General features: G+C 44.4%; 1 protein-coding gene across 1 annotated transcript in view; it reads left to right on the top strand.

Annotated features, from left to right (window-relative positions):
• The window catches only part of tshr (thyroid stimulating hormone receptor), a gene marked incomplete at both ends in the record, with an annotated part of 24,010 nt that extends 13,326 nt beyond the window's left edge, over window positions 1-10,684 (top strand). Inside the window, 7 exons of the mRNA XM_083643294.1 lie at window positions 518-592; window positions 1,734-1,811; window positions 3,659-3,727; window positions 4,947-5,024; window positions 8,023-8,211; window positions 8,784-9,780; window positions 10,229-10,684. Of these exons, the coding sequence (XP_083499420.1) occupies window positions 518-592; window positions 1,734-1,811; window positions 3,659-3,727; window positions 4,947-5,024; window positions 8,023-8,211; window positions 8,784-9,780; window positions 10,229-10,684 (1,942 nt within the window). The remainder of the gene's footprint in view (window positions 1-517; window positions 593-1,733; window positions 1,812-3,658; window positions 3,728-4,946; window positions 5,025-8,022; window positions 8,212-8,783; window positions 9,781-10,228) is intronic.
• Window positions 10,685-10,798: the final 114 nt, after the last annotated feature.

The raw sequence follows: 10,798 nt of genomic DNA, 5'->3' as shown, positions 1-10,798 counted from the left end.
CTCCTTTTCTTGGCATCAAACACTTCAATACTTCAATGCAAACACAAACAGATGAAAGCTGTATTTAAAATGTACAAATGTACAAATGTACAATGTACATAAAAGTCACTACACACTTGAACCAACTACTCAAGCTGAAAATCAACATCTTTGTCTTGAGTGAAATATGTCAATCCTAATATTTAGTCTTGACTCTGCCTATATAATTAACTATTTGGTGGGAAATTATAGGTTGTTGTTTTCTTCCAGTGTTCAGAATTGGGTATTTTGTATAGCCTGATGTCACCATCACTTAAATCTCTTTGAGATTAAGATTCAAGTGACCAGCCAAATGTAACAGTCTCTGTAAGACTCTTAAAATATATCTTTATGATGGCAAATGTCAACATATTTTTGCATTGGAATGTGTCATTCCATCTAATTTTGCAGCAATTTATTACAAGAATATCCTATGCATAGTGTCCGTAGTCTCTGTTTGTGCCGTGACATGACGTGTTTCTATTTCGGTGTCTTTCAGGGGAATTTTCAATACCGGCTTGACCGTCTTCCCTGACCTGAGCAACATCCACTCTAACGACATGAACTTCATGCTGTAAGTTTTTGACATCATAACTGAATCATCAGTAATGTCATAAATCAATAACACGAGTGACATCATCAGTGATGTCATAACTCTTTCTACGTACCCAAATGTCCAACACACATCAGTCCCTTCGTAAAGCCTTCCGTTTAAGACGCTGTCTGTTAGATGAAGGCGTACGTTGGTTGCCCGTGGCCAGAGCCATGATGGCCCAGAGCTGTTTCTGGGGGCTTGGTGACATCACTGCTGATCTCTTCTTTCTTATTCTTCTTTTCTTCGTCTTTTTCTCTAATTAAAATGGCCTAGGTGGGCGGGCGATGTCTGTTAGTCATCGTCTCCAGAGTCTCCACCCTATAAATCTTTGCTATCCTATAATAAAATTGCTAGGTATGTGGGTGGTATCTGTCTGTTGGTCACGATTTGCGTCACTTTTTTGTCTCCAGAGTCTCCAGAGTCTCCAGAGTTTCCACCCTAGAAGCTAGTTTCTACAAAGTTTCATGCAAATCCGTTCATAACTTTTTGAGTTATCCTGCGGACAAACAGACAAACAAACACATGGAGAAACAAGGGCAAACACATGACCTGCCAGTCAACTCAGTTGGCGGAGGTAATAAATCATTACTCTATGCTAACCACCATATAAGCCACAATGAGGCTTATGGGAAATGTGGTCTTAATTATGATAAACACTAACAATACAACTGGTGGATAAAGGCCACCAATCCTCCACCATGGTCTCATTTGATTATGGTAATAAAACCAACACAATTAATTTGACAATGTTGTATTGATGTTTGAAAATGCTAAACATAGCACCTTTTAAATGTGTGTGTGTGTGTGTGTGTGTGTGTGTGTGTGTGTGTGTGTGTGTGTGTGTGTGAATATAGTTGTGTCTATTGTCTGTCCTCTCCATGTGTGTCTGTGCACATGTCCGTGTGAAATGAGCCACAGCCATAGAGAGACATCTTCACATCTCTGTATCGCTCTCAGACAGTCACTTTTTCCAATTGAATTTCCCCTCCCAGCTGATAGCACTTGAGAGAACATGCAGCAGCACTACATTCCTCTCTTCGCCACTTCCCAGTCAAGTGTCTGCGTTATGTGCAACACCAGCACGTCGTTTGCTCTCCAATTCATCTCCTCCTCTTTGCAGGGAAATCGCTGATCACCCGCACATCACCGAGATCCCGGCCAACTCATTCCGCGGTATCACCGACGATCTGCTCTCAGTGTAAGATATGCGCAAAAGCAAACGCAACCGCACGCATGCAGAGGAGCGGGCATGCACATGCACATGCACATGCACATACACGTACAAACACACATACCCATACAAAATGCAGGTGCATGCTTGCACATACACACACACACAGTTGTATTACTGTACTTGAGAATCATTAAGCCTTGAGCTTTTGGTTTTGTCAGCATCTCTTTTATCCTTATTTCATTATGTCCACTTGAGTGTTTTCATATGAGCAGAAAGTTATTATTGCACCAGATAATATTTCAGGCTCTTCGATTGGATTAGCAAGACTAGATTGCGTGTGTGTGTCACATAACCATAGGCTGTAAAAGAAACGTGTGATTACGTTACACTCTGCTTAATCACCTGAAATCCACTGGAAGAAATAAAAGTCTCTACCAGTGAATAATCCCTCAAAAATAATGAGAACAAATGATATATATCTGTTTGCTGGGATAGCAGTTGATTTCAAGCTAGGTTTGACACTGTCAAGTCTGATAAAAACTATGAAAAAAAGTAACTAACTATGGCATGAATTGTAAAATTGGGCGAAAGTAGACTAGACTATAACTGTAGTGAATAGGCTATAACTGTAAGTGACACACCGGTATTCTCCTGCAACCCTCCTAACCCTAAAATAGCCCCTCGAAGAATTGCGGACCATCCAAAATGACCTCACATCGCAAAAATGTCCTCAGTCCAAATGTCTAAAACTCAAAACACTTGGATCTCACAAGGGCAGCAAAATGACACACGCACGCACGCACGCACGCACGCACTCATGCACGCACGCACGCACTCATGCACGCACACACACACACAAACAAGCACACTTAGGACCCAACAAGCAAACACATCCAAGTGGTTAGGTTTGGGGGCAAGGGAGGAGGTGTTCCAATTTTAATACACAGAACACTATGTTACAGAAAATGTTGTGGTTCTAACCGCAAAATTGCACAGACAGACAAAACGTCACCATAGAATAAGTGCGATAAGTAGCCCCACTTATCACTTACGGTATATTACTCTTAGTGTTGGGGAAACAGAAAAGAAAATGATGAAGGATTAACAGATGGAAATAATTTGTATATGGGTGGGGATTGATTTCCCCTTTAAAGTCAATATCAGCTATTAAACTTAAAAACAGAAATATTGAGCATCACATTTTGGACTGTTATGTAATGAAATCTTTGGTGAAATCTTTGGCCCCTGGTGAAACTTTGAATGCAATATGTCAAAATCCTAATCCTACAATGACGTAACATAAATTGCAATGGGATGAAAGTGGATGAATATGATTTAATGCTCAAATGTTGGTATGATTTTGGCATAGTATAATTGTATTTACCCTCCTTAAAATCTTAACCCTTGTTTTATATTATGAGCCATGGTGACCGCAATTATGTCAAGCAAGAAATGTCACCTCAAACAGATGTCACTTGAAAACCTTATTACATCATATCACACAACCTTTTCAATATTGAAATATTAAAACAATTTAAAACAGCTATACCAATTCACTTGATTTTCTCCCCAGAATTCACAGCAGGTAATCATGTGAAATGACAAATTTCCTTAATGAAAATTACACATGTGAATTGTCTCTTTGCTTGTGAAACTAAGTTTTCACATTTGAAACAAATATCATATAATGTCAGGTGAATATGACAGAGAAATCACAAATAGATTCACATACTGTATGAAAACCACCGTGTTGAAAAAGCATGTGCTTTGAAATCTGTGAATACATCAATTTTGATTGGATTTCTTTTTTTCATATAGAACTTTATAATTCCAAGCTGACGATCTGTGAACTTATCATTATTTGATTCCAGGATGCTGTATGGAAACGGCTTCACGGAAATCCAACATCATGCCTTCAATGGGACCAAGCTGGATCAAGTGTACGTTTATGATATTTCCCTGATGTGAATTCAATGCTTTGCAAAAATGCAGCACCTCCTTAACCCTCCTCTAGAATTAATTTGATGTCTGTTGATCTAATTGCTACTGACCCATAACGATTCCAGCCAGAGTAAAACCACATATTGATTCATCCCAGCAGTGTGACAGTGTTGCTACTTTGGTATCAAGTTCAAGAGTTTATATTATTCACTTGATGAGCTTTCACCATTTGGAGAGAGGAGAAAAAAACACGACAAAAGCCAATTCTGGAGACACAGTAGTTCTATTATAGCTGGAGCGATATCTTTCACTCAGTTTAGAGGCCTTACATTTCTCCGAAAATTAGGTTGCTCAGTATTTTGCCTGGATTAAACCATTTCTGACATCTGGCATGTGTATTCGCTTACTCAAAATTGCGCTACAAACGCGGAGGGACCACAGTTGGGTCTCCACTGGCCTTCTCAAATGTACTTCTAGAGGGCCGAACCCGCGCTCGTGATTAGCGAGCTGGAACCCTCATGGGAAAATATGCTTCCAAAAGTGGGTATCGGGAAGTCTGTATTAAGAGCCATACGCTCATAGACACTAGGAGCTAAAATAGGTCAGACTTGTAGACATTTATTTTCACCTCCCTAATACCGAGAAGCCTCACTGTTGTCGCAACGTGTTTTTCTCTTCTCTGCTTGTCACCTCTCCCCCGGTCCTGAAGCCCTGGAGAGTCAGGATATGAGATATTAATGATATTAATCCAAGCTCTCCTCTCCTCTTTTGCAACTCCTCCACAAGGCCCGGGTCCTTATGAGAGCCTAATTAAGCCGTTGGTCAGTGACTGGAGTGAGTCTTACCACACGGGTGTTTGCGTTGGCGCTGGCCGTGCTCCGAGGGGGGAACTGATCCCAGGGCAGCCCGACCAAGACAAACACGCCCCTCACAGGTCTATTATCCTTATTAGATTTAAGGGATTCTGGGGGACGTGTAGTTGAGGGCGCAGCGTGTTTTTTAAGAGTACTCCATCCCAACCGACGCTTTTCTAATTTGAATCAACAACGTGAATAAGGCCTTTTGCTTTCATGTTTCACCCCCGAAATGAGAGAAAATAAACACAGTGATGAGGCTTAGGAAAATATGATACCGCGCCTCCTCGGCTCTGTCAGTCTGATTGAGATGTCAAGTATAACTTTTCCCTTAATAAACTTAAACGTGTGCTTTCCTGTGCAGCTCCCTTCACAGAAATAAGTATTTGAGCAAGATGGATGAAAGGACTTTTGCGGGCACCATCAGCGGCCCCATTGCTCTGTAAGTACCTGACGACGTGAAGGTTTGCTCAGATGGTACCTGAACACACATTTCTTCTTCCTACACACATAGGTATGTTTCAGTCTTGAACGTAGATATCTCGAGGGAGCTATCAGGACCAGGAAGGTGAGCCAAAGGTATTTTCAATTCTGTCAGTTAGTTAAATGGATACAGTCATGTGTGCAGTGAAGTTTTTGCTATCCTGCCGTAGAAGTCCTCGTTTTTCTGGTCTCCTACTATCCTACTATTCACCTTATATGTAGAAGAGACAGTCTGGCTTGAGAGACTAACAGGAAGTGTAAACACAATCGGAGGTTCTGATTGTGTTTACACTTCCTGCTGTGACTCAAAAACCTAGTCTGACTCATATGTGAGTCAAACTAGGTTTGACCAGGTGAGTCAGACTAGTCTGAGCAGTTAAAACCGCCGGCATTTTGAACAGGAAGTCGTGACACAATGGGGTCAAGTGGGCGGGGCTACATAAGGTCTGTCCGTCCGTCTGTCTGTCCGTCTGCATCCATTTCATCTCCCCAATGGCTTGGCCAATCAATCTGCAACTGCACACGGGCATTGCGCTTTGGCATAGGCAGGGACTGACGAAACTGTTCTTTCCATTTACCCAAAGCAGTTTATGAGCATTTTTGGCATGTCTGCGCAGAGTTGTGGTGTGTGCATCCCCGGGTATGGACTAGTTAGCGTTTAATTAGGCAGAAATAAAAGTTGATGCCAAACTTGACAGCCAGTTCTGCTGCACACCCTGACATAGACTAACCTGTAATAATAGAAGTCTGCATCTTTCTTGCAGAATTATAAACTTCTTTCCCGACCCAGCACCTGGAATTTCAAGAATTATCACTGCAATTAGCGTTATGGTATGGGCCTTTACATACACCGTATGTAGTATCAATAAATAATAGACCTAGTTTGACATATTTCACACCATATCCAGTTCGAGTCCAACCATTTCCTCACTCGTAATGTGCAGACTGGGTGAGGAACACGTCTGGGACACACGATAGCATACAGTATCATCAAAGGGTGAAAATCGCAACTCCACAGCTGTGTCTTACCGAGAAATCAGACACCGATTGTGTGCGAGCGTGAGAGGGGGGAAACTTCCGACTTTTCTCCGATACTGAAGCGGACTATCCCTCTCTCGTTTCGGAGGTGTTTGATGCCAGAGCCTTTACCACGGCTATCTGGTTGCACTGGTGGCTCATCTGGTCGAGCCGTAACTCTCTAGGTAGGTCAATGCGGCCCTTGTGCAGGTCTTCTCCATCTGTTCCATTGGGGGAACATGTCCTGAGTGAGGTCACCTCCATGAGGTCATGAGCCAAACATCTGGGAATGACAAAATCAGACCCGCGGTCATCGGGTCTGCGGTGCTGTCGCCTCACACAATGTTCCCCATGAGACGAAAGGAGAGCAGAGGACAGTCAGGTGGGGAGCGCTGATGGGGTCAACAGAACTATGGAGCACTTAGTAAAATGGATTAGTAATGTGTGGTTTGGCTTGTGTGTGTCTTTGACTTTAATCAAATCATTCAGCCCATATGAAGACTTAACAATACGAAAGAGCACTTGGCTCTTTCTGCTTTTTCCCCCCAACAATATTTTAACGCGAGGAACATTAGGTGTACCTAAATGTACAAATACAGCACAAATGGAAATGATTGTCCCTTCATATTTTAGTATTTCCCCCCGCCCCACCCACATTAACGATAGAAAAAGATAAATCCAAAATAAATAAAATAATATGATGGAAAAAAATGAATGAGAGTAATAACAATAAGACACATCTAAAAACACAAAATACGCATAAAATAGGCTAGAGATCAAATACTCCATGCTCCAAACAAAATGCTTTAAGTCATTTAATAAGGACCAAGCTCAGGGACACCAAGTACTTGGCCTCTGCTTGACCCGTGGAGAGCGTGCGGATGAGAGTCCAGACAGTGCCGTATGGTATGTAGCGTATAGATAATGTGCCGTATGGTATGTAGCGTATAGATAATGTGCCGTATGGTATGTACAGTAGCATATAGATAATGCCATCACACAGGATGCCGGTGAGATTTGTCAGTCTCTGTCCCGATGAGGTCGAGCTGGCTTTGGCACAATGGCCGCGCGCGAGAAATACCACATGTAATTGCTTAAAGATGATGAAGGAATGGAGAGCTCACTGTAGGAAACAGATGGAGCGGTTGTGTTCTTCAATTTGTCCATGGGGCTCTCTGGTCTGATCGTGTCAAGCTCTACTGTAGATTTGCTAACACCAAGTTTGTTCCAACGTCAGTGTGGCGAGTTGGATATATTATTTATTTGCATGCAATCAACAACAAGTATAATCACCATGCATAGGAGGGAGGGAACTCTGGGTCTCTTCCCCTACTTTCTTCTCATCCCTACTCCACCATTATTTCTATGATCTGTGATTAAAAAAACATCTCTGTTGACACATCCACAACTCAAACACTCCTTCACACATTCATTTAGTGAGCAATTAGCACACACATCCCTCATTGAAATGATGGGTTTGGGGCACTTAGTGGCTCAACACAACAGTTGCTGTATCATATTTTTGAGAAGGCTCTTCCTTGATTGCAGTTTTGTAGATTTCAACTAAATACTGTTTCAAAACCAGAGCAGAGTGAAATAATACGAAATATGAAATATTGATAAACATACACTTGAGGACCACAAAAGGCATTTTCGTGTAGACATTTCAGGGCTCCTAGCCCCCCGCACACACACATCCATCTACCTCACCACTCTTTCACTCTCTTGTCACTCTTCTCCATTGATATAATTTAGCAATCCTTGTCAAATCCAGCATATTCCTGCATTGAGACGTGGGGTGATTTTGCTATGCTATGACATCTTGTATGGGTGAACTTAACATGAAAACACTTAAATTCAAGTTTACATGGTGATTTCCAATATAATATATATTCCCAGCGTTCTGCCTTTAACTCGTTCACCCGGTCTCTCTCCTTCAGAGACGTGTCGCAGACGAGGATCGTCTCCCTGCCGACCACAGGCCTGGAGTCTCTACGGGAGCTGGTGGCGCGCAACGCCTGGTCCCTCAAGAAGCTTCCGCCCATCAAAACCTTCAAACGCCTCGCCACCGCCAACCTCACCTACCCCAGCCACTGCTGCGGCTTCAAGAACCTCAAGAAGAAACGAGGGTGAGCTTCAGGAGAGAAAACGCTTCTTGATTTTTGTATTCCACACAAGTTTCTCTTTTGCGTTTTGAGGTGTCAGAAGAACGTGTGGCTGGCGATGGACTTGAAAGCAACGAATTTATAGTTTGCAAACAAATTGTATAAAAGGCAAAACAGCTTTCAATGGAATGCTCTCGGTGTATTTCGTATGATTAATGAATGATCTGCCAGTGAATGGGGCAGCTGCACTTATATGGTGTGGATGTTGGCAGCAATTGAATCAACGCTCTGACGTGTTTACCTATAACCTCTTACACTGCTGCCATCATTACTGTCACTCATTGATGTTATTCTAGGAAGAGGAAGAGGGTTGAGCCAGACTAATAATGACTCTCTCAAAAATAGGAATAACTTTTCTACAACTGGATATATAAATGATTTGAATGTACATTGAGTGCTTGGGAGGATATGCTTTGCAGCGAGGCCTGTCTGACTATTTTCTTCAGAAACGTTGTCTAATTTGGTATAGCAATTATATTTTATGTATTCAATCTGCCTTGCATGTGCGTCTTGCTGCATGTGGATTTATTTTACAGCTTCTTGGAGTACATCATCTGCAACCTGACTGCTTTCTATGACCAGCATCACAAGCGCTCTGTGGAGCCTCTCCGCGTGCCGTTCCTCCAGGGCGACGGCGCAGTCGAGACGCCCCCGGACCAGGAGCCCAACGACGGGTCCCTCAAAGAATCCCAACAGGACTGGAGGAGAGGCGACTTCCACGGCAGCCTCCACTACCACGCCTACTTCGGGGGCCAGCCCGATGAGGATGTGGGCTTCGGTGAGACCCTCAAGAACCCCCAGGAGGACACCAGCCAAGACTTTGACAGCCGTTATGATTATGTGGTGTGCGAGGAGGGAGAGGAGGTCAAGTGTTTACCGGCGCCCGATGAATTCAACCCTTGCGAGGACATCATGGGCTTTGGCTTTCTGCGAGTGTCCGTGTGGTTTGTGAGCCTGCTGGCTGTCCTGGGGAACGTGGTGGTGCTCCTGGTGCTCCTCACCAGCCACTACAAGCTCTCCGTCTCCCGCTTCCTCATGTGCCACCTGGCCTTTGCCGATCTCTGCATGGGGATCTACCTCCTGCTCATCGCCTCCGTGGACCTCCACACGCGGGCCGAGTACTTCAACCACGCCATCGACTGGCAGACGGGCCCCGGCTGCGGGTTGGCGGGCTTCTTCACGGTCTTCGCCAGTGAGCTGTCCGTCTACACGCTGACAGTTATCACGCTGGAGAGGTGGTACGCCATCACGTTCGCCATGCGGCTGGATCGCAAGCTGCGTCTGCCCCATGCGGCCGCTGTGATGCTGGGCGGCTGGATCTTCTGCCTCCTCCTGGCCTTGCTCCCACTGGTCGGGGTGAGCAGCTACCAGAAGGTCAGCATCTGTCTGCCCATGGACACCCAGTCCACGGCCGCTCACGTCTTCATCATTTCGGTGCTGGTCCTCAACATCCTGGCCTTTCTGGTCATCTGCGCCTGCTACTTCAAGATCTACTGTGCGGTGCACAACCCGCACTACCGCTCCGGCTCTAAGGTAGGGATGAAACGGTTACCAATTTAATGATAAACCGCGATAAAATCCCCGAATGATTGATTCCTGTATTACAGTTTAATTTTTTAAATTATCGTGTTTGATTACGGTGCTTTGAAAAACACGGTAAATACTGTCCATCATCAACTAAAGTTAACAACAGGTCTTGGTTTTCAATATAAAATTTGGTGAAATGATTTCATCATGAGTGTATCAGTACTTTTTAAACATTTTTACAATTTACATTTTAACAAGAGCTCAAGTGACTGCCCACTTTTTCTTAGCTCCCGTTCCATCAGAGAATTCCCCATTCATTTTCTCCATAGATGTTTCGAAAAATCCTTATATGAAGAGTTCTAAGCTCTATACCGCGATAATACTGATAACATCATAATTGTGGTCAATATAATCATGATATGAAGTTTTCATGCAGTTTCATCTCTACTCCAAGGACACCAACATCGCCAAGCGCATGGCGGTCCTCATCTTCACCGACTTCCTGTGCATGGCGCCCATCTCCTTCTACGCCATGTCGGCCGTGCTGGACCGGCCGCTCATCACCGTCTCCAACTCCAAGATTCTGCTGGTGCTCTTCTACCCGCTCAACTCCTGTGCCAACCCGTTCCTCTACGCCATCTTCACCAAGGCCTTCAGAGGGGACGTGTTCATCCTCCTCAGTAAGGTGGGCCTGTGTCAGCGGCGAGCGCAGCTGTTCAGAGGACAGACCGTCTCGTCCAAGGCCAGCAACGGGTCGTGTCCGATCCGTAGGGACAAGGATAAGGTTACGAAAGGAGGAATAGGCCCAGAGGAAGTGCCCATCCACCTGCAGGATTGCTCTGGACATACCTACCACCACGCAGTCAGCCAGCAGACAAGCCCTGAAGAGAGCCAGAGCCTGGACACGTGAGCCCGACACCAGCCTGGGGTTAGTCAGGCAAGACTGGGTCAGGTGGGAGAGAAGTGGCCTTGGAGGTGTTTGTGGATGGATCTGTTTGGATATTTAACAGAAAGCCCCAGTGTT

This window comes from Poromitra crassiceps, assembly GCF_964638095.1.
Source record: "Poromitra crassiceps genome assembly, chromosome: 9".
Taxonomy (NCBI): Eukaryota; Metazoa; Chordata; class Actinopteri; order Beryciformes; family Melamphaidae; genus Poromitra; species Poromitra crassiceps.
Note: the sequence above shows the minus strand (reverse complement) of the source record. Positions and strands in the feature narration are given on the sequence as shown.